This window comes from Oncorhynchus nerka, linkage group LG4 (genome assembly GCF_034236695.1).
Source record: "Oncorhynchus nerka isolate Pitt River linkage group LG4, Oner_Uvic_2.0, whole genome shotgun sequence".
NCBI classification, from domain to species: Eukaryota; Metazoa; Chordata; class Actinopteri; order Salmoniformes; family Salmonidae; genus Oncorhynchus; species Oncorhynchus nerka.
In genome coordinates this window covers 34,926,288-34,950,233 of record NC_088399.1, presented here as the reverse complement: position 1 = coordinate 34,950,233, position 23,946 = coordinate 34,926,288, and the positions used below count along the sequence as shown (strand labels likewise).

The following is a 23,946-nucleotide window of genomic DNA, read 5'->3' as shown; positions in this document are numbered from 1 at the left end:
TGAGTAATTGTTTTAGTCAAAGTATGATATATTTGGGCTTGAATTGGGAAATCCAATGTCAATGTGTCAATGTCATGTTTTCTTATGATATACTGTGAAAATAATTTCCAGACTAAATTTCGCTTCAGGGCTGGATTTTATGACATTGTTTATTAATCAGAAACAGCTGCAAACTTCTTCCTCTTTGCGACTGAGCTGAGCCAAACAGCCGTGCGTCCACTTGGCCTCCTGAGCCATGGAGCAAATTCAAACGTATGTTTTTGCGCCTCCACTTTTGTACCAGAAAGTTATCATAATCCATTGCATGTCAATTTGCTATAATTTTTTTGCTAGTCTGTATTAAAAAATATTATTGATCATTTTAGAAATTGTAAAATTGCGTGATATGATTTCATTTCGGAACCCCTCTCCCCCCGTTGCCCCAAGATGAATGGTTTTTACCATTCACTACTGTTTCACTACACACTCCACTGCTTTGATTGGTGCAGCTAGAAACCACAATTGTCTGTCCTACAATGAAAAGGAAGCTGCAAAAGAAAATTCAAGGACCATGTTTATCTATTTTGTTGTGCTGTTGTCACATTTGTATTGGTGTTTTGTGTCTGATGTGCTCAGGGTGTTGTCATTTGCGGTGTGCATCTTGAGCAAAGTCATGGTAGACTATCATTTCTTCCCCTATGAGAGCTATGAGCACGGGCTGAATTGGCTATTCTGTACTGCAGCCAAAGCCTGCCAGCAGCCTACCTACCAAAGGTTGCACGGTCCGTGTCCAATACAATGTAGAAAAACGCATGTCAACCTTTCAACAGTTATCCATATTACCGGAGATTCATCTTAATACTATTTCTTTAGCTGATTCACAGTAACAATTTATGGAAAATGCCACAACTATATTGGTGAAGTCAAATATACTAGTTTCTGTTGGAAATGTTTTCCCTTAGATGATTATGACAAACCAAGCTCCAGCCATAGCCAGCCATATCCCTAGCAAGCTGGCTAATCTTTTGAATATGGTGTAGGAAAAATAAATAAGACAGCAACAACAGATAACATTAACTAGCTAGATAAGGTTAGCAAGATAGCTAGCTAGCGAGATAAGGTTAGCATGCTAGCTAGCTACACTGAAAGCTTGTCAGTGCCCTATTCGAAGGGAGAAATCACCACAACGTTCCTTCCCACCCCCAATTCATTAATATGTATAAGTAACCTGCGTCATTCTTCTGAGGTGGAACCTGATCAAGCTTTTCCGCTCTAGAACATGAGTTACGTTGCCCTTTTGTGGGGTCCTTTAATAAGCCTGCCTCCAATTAAATAACACTTTGTTAATCATTATATCCAATCTAATAACATTGTGGTAACGGCCTGTAGAGCAGAGAGAGGTTCAATAGGACAGAACCTAATGCAGTTGTTCTCTGTGTAGTGTGTTTTTGGCACTCAGTGATTCCCTGTGTCCCAAGACAGCAACAGATCAATGGCCCCAGAGTCTCTGAGTGGAATCAATGATATCTTCTCCTGTCCTCCATAAGCATTACATTAATGAAAGCTATAAACTTCACCTCAGACAACAGACAGATCTCTCTTTACAACACCCCGGGGCCAAAAATGAATCAGATAACGTTTTCAAGAGCTTTTCGGGCTCAGTTTCCTCCCCCCCAGAAAAGAAAAGCTGGAGACTTCTGAGATGAGAATAAACTTCCCAAACAAAATGCTGACATCATGGGGGCCTGTCAAGGTGAAGTGTAGACATCCGTTGTCTTCGTGACCTTACAAGCCCCTGAACATAGACTCAGCTCACAGTAACAGATACAGACATTCATAAGTAGCTAAATAATACCAAAAATATTCAACAAGGTAATGTGAGGTGGCATGTACACATTACCTTGGCTACCATTATCTGTCTGTCATAACCACTTATGGAAAACCATGTCATTGTTAAAACTACTTGGTGCTGAAAAATGGAGGATTACCTGGACAAGTACCAATAACAAACACCAAAGTTTGCTGCAAAGTGTTTCAAATGTTTTCTGTTGAGTGCCCTATTGAACACTACCTATAATGTGGTGTGGCGTAGATTAAGGAAGTACCTGGACCTCCAAAGTGGCGCAGTAGTTTAAGGCTGTGCCACTAGAGATCTTGGGTTCAAGTCCAGGCTCTGTTGCAGCCGGCCGCAACTGGGAGACCCATGGGGCGGTGCACAATTGGCCCAGCGTTGTCCAGGTTAGGGGAGCGTTTGGTTGGCAGGGATGTCCTTGTCCCATCTCACACTAGTGACTCCTTTGGCAGGCCGGGTGCAGAGCACGCTGACATGGTTGCCAGGTTCACAGTGTTTCCTCTAACACATTGGTGCGGCTAGTTTCCGGGTTAGGTGAGCAGTGTGGCTGGGTTGTGTTTCAGAGGACGCACGCCTCTCCCAAGTCCGTACGGGATGGGACAAGACTGTAACTACCAATTGGATACCATGAAAAAGGGGTAAACATTTTTTGTAATCATTTGAAGGAAGTACCTTAGTGACAGCAGGATAGCCGGCGGCCACCTCGCCAGGGCAGTAGAGACTCTCCTGGTGGGACACGTGCACGGCTGTAGCCCACTGGTCCAAGAAGCCACTGGGGGTATACAGGCCACAGTCCCTCACGCTGGTCTCCCGCTCAAAGTCCTCACACACTCCGTCCCCGTCATAGAAGTAACACATACTGGGCTCCTCTGGAGGGAGGGAGAGAAGAGAGAAGAGTGAAGAGATTCAATCTTAATGTTCGCTCTTAAACCGTTTGGATTGTGTGGAGGTTAATGTGTGTATGTGAATGAACTTGAAAACGGTTTCAAAACTGTTAGTGTTGATGTCAATGACCTTGTTGAACTGGGCCCAGATTACCCAATATATATATCATAGCTTATCCATTGCACTTTAGCTATCAACTGCATTTGCTAATAGTTGATCTTGTCTTGGTTTATTGTCTTGTCTTGTGTTGGATGTTTAGGTCTTGTCTTGTCTTGTGTTGGATGTTTAGGCCACACTCACTACTGTACCACACCTCAACGATTATTCCTGCTTTATTCATGAGGTCCGAAAACTATTTGGTAGAGAACATTCGACATGGGGATAGAGGAAGCTAGAGATGCTATCTGTTTAGGATAAAAAAGCTTTTATTTGTTTAAATAAGCCCTTTTAGCATGGTCGGTATTTTACACTCTAGACATTTTTCAGAACTTTCGATCTATTTGTGGTTTTAAAACTCTTTTGATAGGCCAGCTGTGTCACAAGGAAGAACCCCACATTGCAGAGTTGAGAAACAGGTACATTATCGAAGGGATCTTTTTCCTCAAGCACACAAGGCATCTTGGGAAACACAGAGACAGTTCTCTCAGATACTGACCAACAGTGAGTGGCAAACACATCCCACAAGATGCAACTCCATTGCTGCACACCATAACATCAGTTTCTCTCTAAGAGTACAATGTATCAACAGTGGGAGTATTTTAAAATCCATCTCTCTCCCCTCCTTCTCTTCTCACCTCCTCCCCCTCCCCTCTCACAGAGTGTAAACATGTCTGCCCTCTCTGCCCTCTCAGCAGTTCCAGCTTTCCCTTGCTTGTCTCCCATCATTGTTTTCGTTTCAGTTGACAGAAATGGGATGTCTGCATAAATAAAGTAACACTCAAGGGGTGCCCTCTCCTGCAGGGGAAGGCTGGGAAAGAGTAGGGCCTCCAGGAGCGTAACACTATCTGATGAACTTGACAGATTAGGATCGTTTCTGTTTTATTTAGAGAGAGAGGAGGGGGCGAGAGAGAGAGTTGAGAGAGCGAGACCAGGCAGGAGGATACACCAGTATGGCTTTTCCAGACATCCCACCCGGAGTTGGGGCTGGAGCTGGGGCTGGAGCTAGGGCTGGAGCAGGGGCTCCAGTTGAGGCTGGAGCTGGAGCTGGAGCTGGGGCTGGAGCTGGGGCTGGAGTTGGGGCTGGGGCTGGGGTTGGAGCTGGAGCTGGGGCTGGGGATGGGTCTGGAGCTGGGGCTGGAGCTGGGGCTGGAGTTGGGGCTGGAGCTGGGGCTGGAGCTGGGGCTGGGGATGGAGCTGGGCCTGGAGTTGGGGCTGGAGCTGGGGCTGGAGCTAGGGTTGGGGCTGGAGTTGGGGCTGGAGTTGGGGCTGGGGCTGGAGCTGGGGCTAGAGTTGGGGTTGGAGCTGGGTTAGAGGAGGCTGGGTTGTGCGTGTGCTCTCAGTGTCGGGGTTCCAGTTAAGGGGAAGACGGCATTCTGTGCCAAGTTGGCTGGGCCTCCTCGAAATTCCAGCCCTCCCCAGCTCTGCTCCGCTTAGTGCTGTACTCTGCTCTGACGATGTTGAAACGAGGGGCTGCAGAGGGGGCATATAGAATGCACTCCTGCCACTCCAAACGGATGGAGAGTGAGAGGCAGAGAGAGAAAAGGTGTGAGAGGAAGAGAGAGAAAGAAACTGAGAGTGAAAAAGAGAGAGAGAGAAAGAAAAGGAGAGACTGAGAGACTGAGAGAAGAGGTGATTGAGTTCAGGAGGGAAACAATGATAAAATTGATGAACCAGAAGAGAGAGGAGAAGAAAAGCAAGGGTTACAGAGTAAAACAAGGAGGTAAAAAGAGGCTGAATAACGTTGGGAATAGATAGATAAAGAGGGGGAGGCCATAGAGAACGAGAGCTGTTCTGTGAAGCTGTACGATGACTCTATTCAACAAGGTAACCCAGTCAACTTCCCTCCTCAGCCTATACACATTTAATTTATTCCCTTATGGCAACAGTATGTGTACAGTATCTGTCCCTTCTCCCTAGCCTGAGAGCACGTCAGGCTGCACCATGCTCTCTTAGCCGCTTGTTCAACAGGCAGACCGACAGACAGAAGGTCCCTTCATTATAGTGTCCGATTTCCACACAAACACTAGGAATATGTCAGGCAGTCACACACATATCCCAGAGCGCTGCGGTCAACGGAAAACGACGCTGCCGTGCTCTCACGGGAGTTGTGAGACACACACACAAACGCTCATGCAAACATGTGCATGCATGCACATACAAACACATGACTCGACGAGGCGAGATCAGCTATGACACAATGGGACTTTTTATTGTATGAAAAAACAGGAGAGGAAGAGAAAAATAATCACTTGAAGGAGGACAGGAAATCATCCATCTATTGACCAAACAGTGACTGGCGAGAATGCCAGAGGATCCAATCCACTGAGTGAAGTTGTTAATTCTCTCTTCAAAGGACAATCCTTCCCAAACTCTCAGCGAGACATCAACATGCCCATGATACACAATGGCATCTGCTCTTATGAGAAACGCATCAAGCCTTTTGGACAAGTCCCAGACACAGATGTGAAATGCCTCGCCGCTGTCACTCACAGAGCCAGCGAGTGACTAGCATGTTACTCACATCTCCCCACAACTCATACGCCTCTCAACCACACACACCGGAGCATCCTCCTACCGATAAGAGGCACAGGAACTACCGTAACAGCTGGCCAATTAAAATAAACTTGCTAAGTTCAAGGGACCAATGAAATCGTCAAATTGGAATGGAAAGTAAAATGTGTCTGTGTAGTTCCGCCCTCATAGAGATCTCAATGGGGATGGAAAGTAAAATGTGTCTGTGTAGTTCCGCCCTCATAGAGATCTCAATGGGGATGGAAAGTAAAATGTGTCTGTGTAGTTCCGCCCTCATAGAGATCTCAATGGGGATGGAAATTGTATTCTTCTGTGTCTTACCAATGAATCACCTTTTGAAGCATGCATAATGTGTCAGCTGTGGACATTATTCATTTTGAGTCATAGAACCAGCCACTGTGTTAAATAACAGTTATTCATATTCGATTGGTTGTGTGTCCGTGACATTTAGAAAATATGTCACCATAAGTGACATACCGTATAACTAATATGTTAACTAGGGACAAATAACTACAATGGTTAAAATGTTGATGGTGCTGAGGAGGACGTACCGACACAGTTGAAGAAGGGCTCCTTCTTACACTGGCTGGAGCAGCCGTCTCCATTCATGGAGTTCATATCATCACACTCCTCTCCCTGGGCCCTGAGAGAGAGAGAGAGAGAGAGAGAGAGAGAGAGAGAGAGAGAGAGAGAGAGAGAGAGAGAGAGAGAGAGAGAGTGAGAGTGAGAGTGAGAGAGTGAGACAGACAGACAGACAGACAGACAGACAGACAGACAGACAGACAGACAGACAGACAGACAGACAGACAGACAGACAGGCAGACAGACAGACAGGCAGACAGACAGACAGACAGGCAGACAGACAGACAGACAGACAGGAGACTGTTACTGGGAGAACAATCACACGCAAGCACGCAGACATGCAAACACACACACGTTACCTCTGGATGCGTCCGTCTCCACAGTATGGTGCCCCAAGCTGGTGGGTGAGGGGTGGGGAGGGTTCACTCTCACTGCGGGCTGAGATGGTTTGGACCTGGTAGGTGTACACACTGCTTGGTACCACATCCCTAAAGACACACACAGATGAAAACTTTAGCTGTCCTTCCCCAGATAAAACGGAAACACATCCAAGCGCACACACACATGCACACACACACACACACACACACACATACAGGGGAGCAACCTTTAGCTGGCACCATATCTCTACAAACACACACAGAGAATAAGCCTTTAGCTGGCACCACATCTCTACAAACACACACAGAGAATAAGCCTTTAGCTGGCACCACATCTCTACAAACACACACAGAGAATAAGCCTTTAGCTGGCACCACATCTCTACAAACACACACAGAGAATAAGCCTTTAGCTGGCACCACATCTCTACAAACACACACAGAGAATAAGCCTTAAGCTGACACCACATCTCTACAAACACACACAGAGAATAAGCCTTAAGCTGACACCACATCTCTACAAACACACACAGAATAAGCCTTTAGCTGGCTCCACATCTCTACAAACACACACAGAGAATAAGCCTTTAGCTGGCACCACATCTCTACAAACACACACAGAGAATAAACCTTTAGCTGGCACCACATCTCTACAAACACACACAGAGAATAAGCCTTTAGCTGGCACCACATCTCTACAAACACACACAGAGAATAAGCCTTTAGCTGGCACCACATCTCTACAAACACACAGAGAGAATAAGCCTTTAGCTGACACCACATCTCTACAAACACACACAGAGAATAAGCCTTAAGCTGACACCACATCTCTACAAACACACACAGAGAATAAGCCTTAAGCTGACACCACATCTCTACAAACATACACAGAGAATGAACCTTTAGCTGGCACCACATCTCTACAAACACACACAGAGAATAAACCTTTAGCTGGCACCACATCTCTACAAACACACACAGAGAATGAACCTTTAGCTGACACCACATCTCTACAAACACACACAGAGAATAAACCTTTAGCTGGCACCACATCTCTACAAACACACACAGAGAATGAACCTTTAGCTGGCACCACATCTCTACAAACACACACAGAGAATAAACCTTTAGCTGGCACCACATCTCTACAAACACACAGAGAATAAGCCTTTAGCTGGCACCACATCGATAACAAACACACACAGAGAATAAGCCTTTAGCTGACACCACATCTCTACAAACACACACAGAATAAGCCTTTAGCTGGCTCCACATCTCTACAAACACACACAGAGAATAAGCCTTTAGCTGACACCACATCTCTACAAACACACACAGAATAAGCCTTTAGCTGACACCACATCTCTACAAAAACACACAGAGAATACGCCTTAAGCTGGCACCACATCTCTACAAACACACACAGAGAATAAGCCTTTAGCCGACACCACATCTCTACAAACACACACAGAGAATAAACCTTTAGCTGACACCACGTCTCTACAAACACACACAGAGAATAAACCTTTAGCTGACACCACATCTCTACAAACATACACAGAGAATAGACCTTCAGCCCACTGACCTAGAGTGGTGATAGAGTGGCCAAGACTATTGGCCCTAGAAATACCAAGAGCATTTAAGGATGAATCCTAACTTAAGATATGTGTGTGGAACTTGATTTTCCACACACGTCCCATTGACAAAATTTGTGTTTTACGCATCAGTTTGAGTTCAGTCCTATAAGAACAAATTCCAGTAACCTACAAAGAGAGGTCCATAAAGGCTCTGCACGATCAATGCACTGAGAATGCACTCGTGAAGGTGGTAAATTATATTTTAATGGCATCAGACCAAGGCTCTGCATCTGTCCTCGTGCTCCTAGACCTTAGGGCTGCTTTTGATACCATCGATCACGACATTCTTTTGGAGACATTGAAAACCCAAATTGGTCTACATGGACAAGTTCTGGCCTGGTTTAGATTTTATCTGTCGGAAAGATATCAGTTTGTCTCTGTGGATGGTTTGTCTTCTGACAAATCAACTGTACATTTCGGTGTTCCTCAAGGTTCAGTTTTAGGTCCACTATTGTTTTTACTATATATTTTATCTCTTGGTGATGTCATTCGGAAACATAATTTTAACTTTTACTGCTATGCTGACAATACACAGCTGTACATTTCGATGAAACATGGTGAAGCCCCAAATTCGCCCTCTGTGGAAGCCTGTGTTTCAGACATAAGGAAGTGGATGGCTGCAAACTTTCTACTTTTAAACTCGGACAAAACAGAGATGCTTGTTCTAGGTCCCAAGAAACAAAGAGATCTTCTGTTGGATCTGACAATTAATCTTGATGGTTGTACAGTCGTCTCAAATAAAACTGTGAAGGACCTCTGCGTTACTTTGGACCCTGATCTCTCTTTTGACGAACATATCAAGACTGTTTCAAGGACAGATTTTTTCCATCTTCATAACGTTGCAAAAATCAGAAACTTTCTGCCCAATAATGATGTAGATAAGTTCATCCATGCTTTTGTCACTTCTAGATTAGACTGCTGCAATGCTCTACTTTCTGGCTACACGGATAAAGCACTAAATAAACTCCAGTTAGTACTAAACACAGCTGCTAGAATCTTCACTAGAACCAAAAAATGTGATCATTTTACTCCAGTGATAGCCTCTCTATACTGGCTTCCTGTTAAGGCTAGGGCTGATTTCAAGGTTTTACTGCTAACCTACAAGGCATTACATGGGCTTGCTCCTACCTATCTTTCCGATTTGGTCCTGCCGTACATACCTACACGTACGCTACGGTCACAAGATGCAGGCCTCCTTACTCCTTTGTCGACCTTTAAGTCTTTATTGAAGACTCATCTCTTCAGTAGGTCCTATGATTGAGTGTAGTCTGGCCCAGGGGTGTGAAGGTGAACGGAGAGGCACTGGGGCGACGAACCGCCCTTGCTGTCTCTGCTTGGCCGGTTCCCCTCTATCCACTGGGATTCTCTGCCTCTAACCCTATTACGGGGACTAAGTCACTGGCTTACTGGTGCTCTTCCATGCGTCACTTGAGTGGCTTGAGTCACTGATGTGATCTTTCTGTCCGGGTTGGAGCCCCCCTCGGGTTTGTGCCGTGGGGGAGATCTTCTTGGGCTATACTCGGCCTTGTCTCAGGGTACTAGGTTGGTGGTTGAATATATCCCTCTAGTGGTGTGGGGGCTGTGCTTTGGCAAAGTGGGTGGGGTTATATCTTGCCTGGTTGACCCTGTCCGGGGGTATTGTCGGACAGGGCCACAGTGTCTCCCGACCGCTCCTGTCTCAGCCTCCAGTATTTATGCTGCAATAGGGTCAGTCTGTCATATCTGTTATATATATATCTGTCTCATCCGGTGTCCTGTGTGAATTTAAGTATGCTCCCACTAATTCTCTCTCTCTTTCTCGCTCTCTTCTCTTGGAGGACCTGAGCCCTAGCACCATGCACCAGGACTACCTGTCCTGATGACTCCTTGCTGTCCCCAGTCCACCTGGTCATGCTGCTGCTCTAGTTTCAACTGTTCTGCCTGCGGCTATGGAACCCTGACCTGTTCACTGGATGTGCTACCTTGTCCCGGACCTGCTGTTTTGGACTCTCTCTCTACTGCACCTGCTGTCTCTAACTCTGAATGATCGGCTATGAAAAGCCAACTGACATTTACTCCTGAGGTGCTGTCCTGTTGCACCCTCTAAAACCACTGTGATTTTTATTGTCTGACCCTGCTGGTCATCTATGAATGTTTGAACATCTTGGCCATGTTCTGTTATAATCTCCACCAGGCACAGCCAGAAGAGGACTGGCCACCCCTCAGAGCCTTGTTCCTCTCTAGGTTTCTTCCAAGGTTCTGGCCTTTCTAGGGAGTTTTTCCTAGCCACCGTGCTTCCACATCTGCATTACTTGCTGTTAGGGTTTTAGGCTGGGTTACTGTACAGCACTTTGTGACATCGACTGATGTTAAAAGCGCTTTATAAATCAATTTGATTGATTAATGAGCAGGTGAGGGTGGGTATGACTGTTACAGTAGGTTTCTATTGCAGGATATTCAGGAAAATGGCACAGTATTCACGCACCTCTGTCACTACTGGCTGTATGGGTTCCTGCCTCTCCCCCTCCTTCTATGTTGTTCTGTAAGTGATATATCTATGGAGCCGCTCCACAAAGACAGACAAAGTGAGTTCACATTCGAACAAAAAGTCAAGGCGTGCTGGTCGCTGTGACCGCAGAATGTGTGTGGGTCTGTTTATGTGTGTGTGTGTGTGTGTGTGTGTGTGTGTGTGTGTGTGTGTGTGTGTGTGTGTGTGTGTGTGTGTGTGTGTGTGTGTGTGTGTGTGTGTGTGTGTGTGTAGTATGTGTGACACTCACACATGTATGCCTTTTGTGCATCTGTGTCTGTTTAGGTATAGAGGTGAGGGGACAGCCACGGGCCACAGTATACTCAGCTGTACACCTCTCCTTCCGCCCCACTCCGAGGACACTTGGACACAAACAAACATCTGGCGAGGGGCTTCAGCACCGCTTTCATTGGGTGTAATACAATATGGCCCGCGCAGGCCAAAAACAAGATGGGAGTTAAAAAAACATCCAGCTGCATAGCTCCGCATCAGTGTGCTCTCTGCGGTCCGAGCCAGCAGGATATCTCAACACTGTAGCCTACGACACAATAAACAGGGTGTCCACCCACTCTGCCCAGTGGTGATGGCATTTCACTTCCTCATGTTATAAAATACATTTTACCAAGACAAATATGATTCTCATGTTCTGAATTGTTCAGTGGGGTCTTTCTCTAACGTATCATTAACATGGTATCCAAAAAGTCGGATTTCGTAACATAATGCACTCCATAATAGCACCGGGCTCTGTTGACAAAGCGGTGCAGCTTTCTCGTTGAAACTTTCTCGTTTTGTGGTCGTCGTCGTCCAAGTTGTTTCCAAGGGTTGCAAATAGCAAAATTAGCATGACACGAGGTTTTGAAAATATAAAGCTTGCTGTACGCTCTGTGCTCCATTGACTATTCAGAGAAAAGTTTGTTTTTGTGAGAATTCATAAAAAAATAACAGGAACTTGGCATTAATATGAAAAGGGTGAATAGGGTATACTAAAATATGAAAATATCATGTCTCAAAATCGATATCCATCTTGCCTCTATATAGTTTTATGTCTTCCGGATTTGAGAAGAAAGATGACGAGTTCAACAGTAAGCCTTAATTCTCACACAGCTTCCAGCCTAGCTGACGCCTTGCTATTTTCCAGATTTTTGACAACTTTATTTCTCTGGCCTCGGTTGATTTAGTCACCCTAATCCTGGCCATCCTACAAGGGTAGACACTCCAATTTGTTTTGAACGGATTATGAGACATGCAGTTTGAACCATTGGTTTTCTTAGATGATTATCTACACAACTAACATATCATTTTACCCATTGGTCAAAAGATGAGTTTTTGATTGGACACCCTACAATGAATGTGCCAAGGGAATCAGGAGATATACTGTATGCATGTGGTTGGCCTTGGTTTTGATTGTGTTTTATTTAATGGTCAGTTATCATCATGAGAGTTGCTGGTTCATGTTTGGAGAGGATTTTCCTGGAGACAGAATAACAGGGAAGATGTTATAGAATGCCAGTTAATAGAACCACATAGACCATCAAGTCCAATTCATTTCTGAATTTCTTTGGTATTACTCACACCTCTGAGCTCACACACACACACACACACACACACACACACACACGCACGCACGCACGCACGCACGTACGCGCACACACACACACACACACACACACATACACATACACACACACATGCTCACATAAACACACAAGCATACATACTCACACAAACACACATGCATGCACACACGTGCTCTCGATCACTCACTAACAGAAAAACACAGTATTACAACCTACTCCATACCCGTGGCAGATATTTAAAGAACACACACATGGGCGCGTATGCACACACACACACAGTTTGTATTGCTATCCTTGTGGGACCAAAGAATTGATTCCCATCCAAAATCCTAACCCTAAAATGAATGCTAACCTGAACCCTAAGCCTAACCTTAACCCCAAACCTAAAACTATACCTAACCCCTAAACCCTAATCCTAATTGTAACCCTAACCGCTAACCCTAAAATTATATTTTTCCTCATGTGGACCAAAAATGGTTCCTTGTTTTACTATCCTTGTGAGGACTTCTGGTATCCACAAGGATAGTTAAACAAAAACACACACAATTCCCTCATTATTAGCATTTACGTCTATCCCCCTCTGGGAAACATAAGCCCTTGCCTGTTGATTACGGGCAACTCCCCGACAACAAAACTACACACACACACACACACACACACACACACACACACACACACACACACACACACACACACACACACACACACACACACACACACACACACACACACACACACACACTGTAGCGGCCCTGTGTTCCAGAGCCGCTGCAATGGCTGTGGCATCCATCACACTCACAGATGGGTTCACACGAGGCCAGAGCCTTCCCCTTCCTCGCCCCTTCTCTTCCAGCCGCCATCGGCAGACTTAGGAGGTGTCGGCACTAACGGCCAGGGAAGCAGTCACGTTTATTAAGTGGCAAAACAAATCATTCAAATGAGCCCTGAACATGAATGGTCCGGGCTGCCTTTTTATGCATGGATTTAGCTCTGTTCTGACCGGGACACTGCTGGGAATGGGGTTGCTCACATCCAATAAAACACACAGTTGAAGGGAAGCAGACGGACACGCACACAGATGGAGGCTCATTGCAGGCACAGGCGCAGACAGACGCACACACAGTCACATAGATAGAGGCGCAATGCAGACAAAGACACACACTCAGACGCAGATATACACACATGCACTCTTGCACGCACATATGCACAGCACAGAGCACACCGACCGAACACACAGCCCGTGCCTTCGAAATGTGTCAAAAGATTTACTGCAGGAAAGCCTTTTTTACCGTGGTGGTTTTCAGTATGAAATGTGTTCCATGCCTTCTCTTCCCAAAGCCCCGGTCACTCTCCTACTCCCCCACAGCAGGAGAGAGAACATGGGGTTCCAATTGGCTGTCCTGCCCCAGATAGAATGGAAACACACCCACTCACACACACGCACACACACACAAAGGCAGGTATGGCCTACAAATGTTCTCCGGTGCTGTGTAGGAGATTGAGGGTCTGGGTTTTGACTGGATTATTATCAACAATCAAAGGGGATGTTTGACCTGACCTACCGCTCTGTTTTACACAGTGTTCCGCAGCCTTGGCCCGCTTCGAGGCAACTCCGGGGTCATTCTCAAATATCCTTTAGTCTTAATTGAATTATTCAAGCCTCTGGAAAAGGAAAGCTGTGGGAGACATGAGCCTGGAGCAGCAGAGGGAGCGACAGAATGAGTGACGCCGCCAACAAGCACCATGGCCCTCTCTCTTCCCTTCCTCCGAATCTGTCACAAAAAGAACACCGGGGGTGATAGGCTAAGCCAGGCCCGGGACGGGACAAGGGCAAGAAACATACACACACTGTGATTCCTCGCTTGGGCCTGACGGATGTACGTGACCCATGCGGGAGGAGGCAAGCGGCTGGAACGGCGGGAAGGATGGCTGGGAAACAAAAGATGAGAACGACAGAGCAAAAGAGAGGGAGAGAGAGAGAGAATGACAGAGCGAGACAGAGAGGCAGACGGCTTATTCTCGATGCTCGGAGAGCCACGTCGCAGACCTCTGGTGATTTTTACTATGTGTCTCATATCAGAGCAACAGGTCACATCAGGCTTCCTTCATGTCCTCTGCCAAGATCAGCCACCACTCTCAGCCTCCCATCTTCAAATGCTCCTCAGTCTTGGAGGGAAAAGAAAGAGGATGAGGAAGAGGAGGAAGAGGACGGAGAGATAAAAAACGTTGGGATGCAGTAGATAATGGAAAAAAGGAGGTAAAAGGAAAATAAAACATACTTTTCAAATAGTGTCAAAGAGGCTGAACAGACACTGGGGCCACCAGGGACCACCAGGGACAATAACTTGCATGTGAAATATACTCCGGGGGGACATACATAAGAACAGCACCTTTGTCATGACACAGAGGGGAGAGAGGTTGAAAGGGGAAACTCTGACATCACTCAAGGCAATCTGTAGCACTGATTTCTTGATGGGAAGTGGTTCAGGCATTTGTGTGTATGTGTGTACACACATTCAGGTGATAGATATGTGGTTTATGGCCCTGGGAGCCCCTCTACTTTGGGCTGATACTCGGTCACACAGAGACTATTCTGGACCATGGATCCATCCAGACAGACCTGGGGCTTGAAAATAGCTTTTGTGAGCTCACTAAACCACCTTGCGGGACCAAGACTTCAACAGATTGGGGCCTTTATATTTTGTTTAGAGGTAATCAGAACAATGTATATCTTTGTTTCTAAAAAAGTATTGTGATGAATTCTATACCATCGTTGCAAATAGAGATGAACACAAATGGTTGTTGTGACACAACACATCTGATTAATTTCAGCCTGTAGTCATCCACTGAGCTCCAGTGTTGGTAAACATTCTATGTGTATTCAATATAAGCCTAGTTACTATTCTCCATGCCACTATTCTCCATGCCACTATTCTCCATGTCACTATTCTCCATGCCACTATTCTCCATGTTACTATTCTCCATGTTACTATTCCCCATGTTACTATTCTCCATGTTACTATTCCCCATGTTACTATTCTCCATGCCACTATTCTCCATGCCACTATTCTCCATGTTACTATTCTCCATGCCACTATTCTCCATGCCACTATTCTCCATGCCACTATTCTCCATGCCACTATTCTCCATGTTACTATTCTCCATGCCACTATTCTCCATGTTACTATTCTCCATGCTACTATTCTCCATGTTACTATTCTCCATGCCACTATTCTCCATGTTACTATTCTCCATGCCACTATTCTCCATGTTACTATTCTCCATGCCACTATTCTCCATGCCACTATTCTCCATGTCACTATTCTCCATGCCACTATTCTCCATGTTATTATTCTCCATGTCACTATTCTCCATGCCACTATTCTCCATGTTACTATTCTCCATGCCACTATTCTCCATGCCACTATTCTCCATGCCACTATTCTCCATGCCGCTATTCTCCATGTTACTATTCTCCATGTTACTATTCTCCATGCCACTATTCTCCATGTTACTATTCTCCATGTTACTATTCCCCATGTTACTATTCTCCATGCCACTATTCTCCATGTTACTATTCTCCATGTTACTATTCTCCATGCCACTATTCTCCATGCCACTATTCTCCATGCCACTATTCTCCATGTTACTATTCTCCATGTTACTATTCTCCATGTTACTATTCTCCATGTTACTATTCTCCATTCTATTCTCCATGTTACTATTCTCCATGCCACTATTCTCCATGTTACTATTCTCCATGTTACTATTCTCCATGCCACTATTCTCCATGCCACTATTCTCCATGTTACTATTCTCCATGTTACTATTCTCCATGCCACTATTCTCCATGTTACTATTCTCCATGTTACTATTCTCCATGCCACTATTCTCCATGCCACTATTCTCCATGTTACTATTCTCCATGCCACTATTCTCCATGCCACTATTCTCCATGCCACTATTCTCCATGCCACTATTCTCCATGTTACTATTCTCCATGTTACTATTCTCCATGTTACTATTCTCCATGTTACTATTTTCCATGTTACTATTCTCCATGCCACTATTCTCCATGTTACTATTCTCCATGTTACTATTCCCCATGTTACTATTCTCCATGCCACTATTCTCCATGTTACTATTCTCCATGTTACTATTCTCCATGCCACTATTCTCCATGTTACTATTCTCCATGTTACTATTCTCCATGCCACTATTCTCCATGCCACTATTCTCCATGCCACTATTCTCCATGTTACTATTCTCCATGTTACTATTCTCCATGCCACTATTCTCCATGTTACTATTCTCCATGTTACTATTCTCCATGCCACTATTCTCCATGCCATGTTACTATTCTCCATGCCACTATTCTCCATGTTACTATTCTCCATGCCATTCTCCTATTCTATTCTCCATGTTACTATTCTCCATGCCACTATTCTCCATGTTACTATTCTCCATGCCACTATTCTCCATGTTACTATTCTCCATGCCACTATTCTCCATGCCACTATTCTCCATGTTACTATTCTCCATGCCACTATTCTCCATGTTACTATTCTCCATGCCACTATTCTCCATGCCACTATTCTCCATGTTACTATTCTCCATGCCACTATTCTCCATGTTACTATTCTCCATGTTACTATTCTCCATGCCACTATTCTTCATGTTACTATTCTCCATGTTACTATTCTCCATGTTACTATTCTCCATGCCACTATTCTATTCTCCATGTTACTATTCTCCATGTTACTATTCTCCATGTTACTATTCTCCCATGTTACTATTCTATTCTATTCTCCATGTTACTATTCTTACTATTCTCCATGTTACTATTCTCCATGCCACTATTCTTCATGTTACTATTCTCCATGTTACTATTCTCCATGTTACTATTCTCCATGCCACTATTCTCCATGTTACTATTCTCCATGTTACTATTCTCCATGTTACTATTCTCCATGTTACTATTCTCCATGCCACTATTCTCCATGCCACTATTCTCCATGCCACTATTCTCCATGCCACTATTCTCCATGTTACTATTCTCCATGCCACTATTCTCCATGTTACTATTCTCCATGTTACTATTCTCCATGCCACTATTCTCCATGCCACTATTCTCCATGTTACTATTCTCCATGTTACTATTCTCCATGCCACTATTCTCCATGTTACTATTCTCCATGTTACTATTCTCCATGTTACTATTCTCCATGCCACTATTCTCCATGTTACTATTCTCCATGTTACTATTCTCCATGCCACTATTCTCCATGTTACTATTCTCCATGTTACTATTCTCCATGCCACTATTCACCATGCCACTATTCTCCATGCCACTATTCTCCATGTTACTATTCTCCATGTTACTATTCTCCATGCCACTATTCTCCATGTTACTATTCTCCATGTTACTATTCTCCATGCCACTATTCTCCATGCCACTATTCTCCATGCCACTATTCTCCATGCCACTATTCTCCATGTTACTATTCTCCATGTTACTATTCTCCATGTTACTATTCTCCATGCCTACTATTCTCCATGTTATTCTATTCTCCATGTTACTATTCTCCATGCCACTATTCTCCATGCCACTATTCTCCATGCCACTATTCTCCATGTTACTATTCTCCATGTACTATTCTCCATGCCACTATTCTCCATGTTACTATTCTCCATGTTACTATTCTCCATGTTACTATTCTCCATGCCACTATTCTCCATGTTACTATTCTCCATGTTACTATTCTCCATGCCACTATTCTCCATGTTACTATTCTCCATGCCACTATTCTCCATGCCACTATTCTCCATGTTACTATTCTCCATGTTACTATTCTCCATGTTACTATTCTCCATGTTACTATTCTCCATGTTACTATTCTCCATGCCACTATTCTCCATGTTACTATTCTCCATGTTACTATTCTCCATGTTACTATTCTCCATGCCACTATTCTCCATGTTACTATTCTCCATGTTACTATTCTTACTATTCTCCATGTTACTATTCTCCCACTATTCTCCATGCCACTATTCTCCATGCCACTATTCTCCATGCCACTATTCTCCATGTTACTATTCTCCATGCCACTATTCTCCATGTTACTATTCTCCATGCTACTATTCTCCATGTTACTATTCTCCATGCCACTATTCTCCATGTTACTATTCTCCATGCCACTATTCTCCATGTTACTATTCTCCATGCCACTATTCTCCATGCCACTATTCTCCATGTCACTATTCTCCATGCCACTATTCTCCATGTTATTCTATTCTCCATGTCACTATTCTCCATGTTACTATTCTCCATGTTACTATTCTCCATGCCACTATTCTCCATGCCACTATTCTCCATGCCACTATTCTCCATGTTACTATTCTCCATGTTACTATTCTCCATGCCACTATTCTCCATGTTACTATTCTCCATGTTACTATTCTCCATGCCACTATTCTCCATGTTACTATTCTCCATGTTACTATTCCCCATGTTACTATTCTCCATGCCACTATTCTCCATGTTACTATTCTCCATGTTACTATTCTCCATGCCACTATTCTCCATGCCACTATTCTCCATGCCACTATTCTCCATGTTACTATTCTCCATGTTACTATTCTCCATGTTACTATTCTCCATGCCACTATTCTCCATGTTACTATTCTCCATGCCACTATTCTCCATGTTACTATTCTCCATGTTACTATTCTCCATGCCACTATTCTCCATGCCACTATTCTCCATGTTACTATTCTCCATGTTACTATTCTCCATGCCACTATTCTCCATGTTACTATTCTCCATGTTACTATTCTCCATGCCACTATTCTCCATGCCACTATTCTCCATGTTACTATTCTCCATGCCACTATTCTCCATGCCACTATTCTCCATGCCACTATTCTCCATGCCACTATTCTCCATGTTACTATTCTCCATGTTACTATTCTCCTATTCTCCATGTTACTATTCTCCATGTTACTATTCTCCATCTCCCACTATTCTCCATGTTACTATTCTCCATGTTACTATTCCCCATGTTACTATTCTCCATGCCACTATTCTCCATGTTACTATTCTCCATGTTACTATTCTCCATGCCACTATTCTCCATGTTACTATTCTCCATGTTACTATTCTCCATGCCACTATTCTCCATGCCACTATTCTCCATGCCACTATTCTCCATGTTACTATTCTCCATGTTACTATTCTCCATGCCACTATTCTCCATGTTACTATTCTCCATGTTACTATTCTCCATGCCACTATTCTCCATGCCACTATTCTCCATGCCACTATTCTCCATGTTACTATTCTCCATGCCACTATTCTCCATGTTACTATTCTCCATGCCACTATTCTCCATGTTACTATTCTCCATGCCACTATTCTCCATGTTACTATTCTCCATGCCACTATTCTCCATGCCACTATTCTCCATGTTACTATTCTCCATGCCACTATTCTCCATGTTACTATTCTCCATGCCACTATTCTCCATGCCACTATTCTCCATGTTACTATTCTCCATGCCACTATTCTCCATGTTACTATTCTCCATGTTACTATTCTCCATGCCACTATTCTCCACTATTCTCCATGTTACTATTCTCCATGTTACTATTCTTCTCCATGTTACTATTCTCCATGCCACTATTCTCCATGTTACTATTCTCCATGTTACTATTCTCCATGTTACTATTCTCCATGCCACTATTCTCCATGTTACTATTCTCCATGTTACTATTCTCCATGCCACTATTCTCCATGTTACTATTCTCCATGTTACTATTCTCCATGTTACTATTCTCCATGCCACTATTCTCCATGTTACTATTCTCCATGTTACTATTCTCCATGCCACTATTCTCCATGTTACTATTCTCCATGCCACTATTCTCCATGCCACTATTCTCCATGCCACTATTCTCCATGCCACTATTCTCCATGTTACTATTCTCCATGCCACTATTCTCCATGTTACTATTCTCCATGTTACTATTCTCCATGCCACTATTCTCCATGTTACTATTCTCCATGTTACTATTCTCCATGTTACTATTCTCCATGCCACTATTCTCCATGTTACTATTCTCCATGTTACTATTCCCCATGTTACTATTCTCCATGCCACTATTCTCCATGTTACTATTCTCCATGTTACTATTCTCCATGCCACTATTCTCCATGTTACTATTCTCCATGTTACTATTCTCCATGCCACTATTCTCCATGCCACTATTCTCCATGCCACTATTCTCCATGTTACTATTCTCCATGTTACTATTCTCCATGCCACTCTTCTCCATGTTACTATTCTCCATGTTACTATTCTCCATGCCACTATTCTCCATGCCACTATTCTCCATGCCACTATTCTCCATGCCACTATTCTCCATGTTACTATTCTGCATGTTACTATTCTCCATGTTACTGTTCTCCATGCCACTATTCTCCATGTTACTATTCTCCATGTTACTATTCTCCATGCCACTATTCTCCATGCCACTATTCTCCATGCCACTATTCTCCATGCCGCTATTCTCCATGTCACTATTCTCCATGCCACTATTCTCCATGTTACTATTCTCCATGTTACTATTCCCCATGTTACTATTCTCCATGCCACTATTCTCCATGTTACTATTCTCCATGTTACTATTCTCCATGCCACTATTCTCCATGTTACTATTCTCCATGTTACTATTCTCCATGCCACTATTCTCCATGCCACTATTCTCCATGCCACTATTCTCCATGCCACTATTCTCCATGTTACTATTCTCCATGTTAGTATTCTCCATGTTACTATTCTCCATGTTACTATTCTCCATGTTACTATTCTCCATGCCACTATTCTCCATGTTACTATTCTCCATGTTACTATTCCCCATGTTACTATTCTCCATGCCACTATTCTCCATGTTACTATTCTCCATGTTACTATTCTCCATGCCACTATTCTCCATGTTACTATTCTCCATGTTACTATTCTCCATGCCACTATTCTCCATGCCACTATTCTCCATGCCACTATTCTCCATGCCACTATTCTCCATGTTACTATTCTCCATGCCACTATTCTCCATGTTACTATTCTCCATGCCACTATTCTCCATGTTACTATTCTCCATGCCACTATTCTCCATGCCACTATTCTACTATTCTCCATGCCACTATTCTCCATGTTACTATTCTCCATGTTACTATTCTCCCACTATTCTCCATGTTACTATTCTCCATGTTACTATTCTCCATGTTACTATTCTCCATGCCACTATTCTCCATGTTACTATTCTTACTATTCTCCATGCCACTATTCTCCATGTTACTATTCTCCATGTTACTATTCTCCATGTTACTATTCTCCATGCCACTATTCTCCATGTTTATTCTCCATGTTACTATTCTCCATGTTACTATTCTCCATGCCACTATTCTCCATGTTACTATTCTCCATGCCACTATTCTCCATGCCACTATTCTCCATGCCACTATTCTCCATGTTACTATTCTCCATGCCACTATTCTCCATGTTACTATTCTCCATGTTACTATTCTCCATGCCACTATTCTCCATGTTACTATTCTCCATGTTACTATTCTCCATGTTACTATTCTCCATGCCACTATTCTCCATGTTACTATTCTCCATGTTACTATTCCCCATGTTACTATTCTCCATGCCACTATTCTCCATGTTACTATTCTCCATGTTACTATTCTCCATGCCACTATTCTCCATGTTACTATTCTCCATGTTACTATTCTCCATGCCACTATTCTCCATGCCACTATTCTCCATGCCACTATTCTCCATGTTACTATTCTCCATGTTACTATTCTCCATGCCACTATTCTCCATGCCACTATTCTCCATGTTACTATTCTCCATGCCACTATTCTCCATGTTACTATTCTCCATGTTACTATTCTCCATGCCACTATTCTCCATGCCACTATTCTCCATGCCACTATTCTCCATGCCACTATTCTCCATGCCACTATTCTCCATGTTACTATTCTCCATGTTACTATTCTCCATGTTACTATTCTCCATGCCACTATTCTCCATGTTACTATTCTCCATGTTACTATTCTCCATGCCACTATTCTCCATGCCACTATTCTCCATGCCACTATTCTCCATGTTACTATTCTCCATGCCACTATTCTTCCACTATTCTCCATGTTACTATTCTCCATGCCACTATTCTCCATGTTACTATTCTCCATGTTACTATTCTCCATGCCACTATTCTCCATGTCACTATTCTCCATGTTACTATTCCACTATTCTCCATGTTACTATTCTCCATGCCACTATTCTCCATGTTACTATTCTCCATGCCACTATTCTCCATGTTACTATTTCTGACTATTCTCCATGTTACTATTCTCCATGCCACTATTCTCCATGCCACTATTCTCCATGTTACTATTCTCCATGCCACTATTCTCCATGCCACTATTCTCCATGCCACTATTCTCCATGTTACTATTCTCCATGCCACTATTCTCCATGCCACTATTCTCCATGCCACTATTCTCCATGTTACTATTCTCCATGCCACTATTCTCCATGTTACTATTCTCCATGCCACTATTCTCCATGTTACTATTCTCCATGCCACTATTCTCCATGCCACTATTCTCCATGCCACTATTCTCCATGCCACTATTCTCCATGCCACTATTCTCCATGTTACTATTCTGCATGCCACTATTCTCCATGCCACTATTCTCCATGCAAGTCTTTAACTCTACTGCCAACAAGTTGTCGCGTGATAAGATTTCGTCATGGCGGTTTCCATTGCAGTTCATCCAGACATTCTTCCCTAAGGCCCTTGTGAGAATAGAGACCTTATCTCACCACAGACTTAGAGTCTGGCACAATGCACAGTAATATGCCTTTCAAAGGTGTTTTTGATATCACCACCTGATTGCATGCGGAAGTGTGTGTGTGTGTGTGTGCGTGTTTGTGCCGTAAAGATACTAGATGAGAGGCCAGAAAAATCTAAGATTGTTGAAGAAATGCTTAGATTAAACCTTAATACAATAAATAAAGCAATATACCTTTTGTCATGGTGACAGCTGCCATACATGTGAGGTTTCCTGCCTATTAAGTCTTCAACAAATTCAAGTGCTACACAGTAAGACCTCTCAGACTTACATCATTATGTTGTTTTCTTTGGTACAACGAGCCTAACTCAATGTCCTGCAACTCTACAATGTAAAATGACAATGTTCATATTAGCACAGCCTCAGACAGAGTCACAAGGAGTTGGTGGCAGTGCCTCTTCTATCTATGCTTGAATCATAAGATCCAATATATTTTCCGCTATATTATAAGGAATAAGACATTACCTCAATACAGCACAATACCAAGCTACACAGTAGACACCCCGTCAACCAACAGTTTGTCTCACATTGATGACACGTACGGGAAGTTCCATCACTCCTATGGTTCAGATGTTGACACGTCACTTAGCGAGGAACTCCACTGGCCTAGCCTAGCGTCAATGACTCACTGCTGAGTGGTGCACTCATTCTGCCAAATCAGACAGTGGAGAGTAAACCTAACATATGGACAGTGCCAAAGCAGGAATATCAGCAAAGACAGCATAAGTAATGATAGTAATAACAATGGAAACCATTGATGTCAAACAAAAAGTGCTAAGTAATTTTACCTTAAATCCCCTATAGATGTTCCTTAAAGTATTTGACATACGGTATATATTTGAGCCAAGACTGAGGCTGCAGATACCTGTGGAGCTTCATTGTGGGAACCCTACAGGGAACCTCTTTATCATAACAACCATTAGAATCTTA

At 43.5% G+C, this 23,946-nt stretch overlaps 1 protein-coding gene across 1 annotated transcript in view; it reads right to left on the bottom strand.

Annotated features, from left to right (window-relative positions):
• Positions 1–23,946, bottom strand: part of LOC115117542 (pappalysin-1-like) — a 141,048-nt gene that overhangs the window by 77,370 nt on the left and 39,732 nt on the right. The window contains exons 8-10 of the mRNA XM_065017483.1: positions 6,349–6,477; positions 5,959–6,050; positions 2,504–2,700 (exon numbers count right to left, since the gene is read on the bottom strand). Coding sequence (XP_064873555.1) covers positions 2,504–2,700; positions 5,959–6,050; positions 6,349–6,477 — 418 coding nt within the window. The remainder of the gene's footprint in view (positions 1–2,503; positions 2,701–5,958; positions 6,051–6,348; positions 6,478–23,946) is intronic.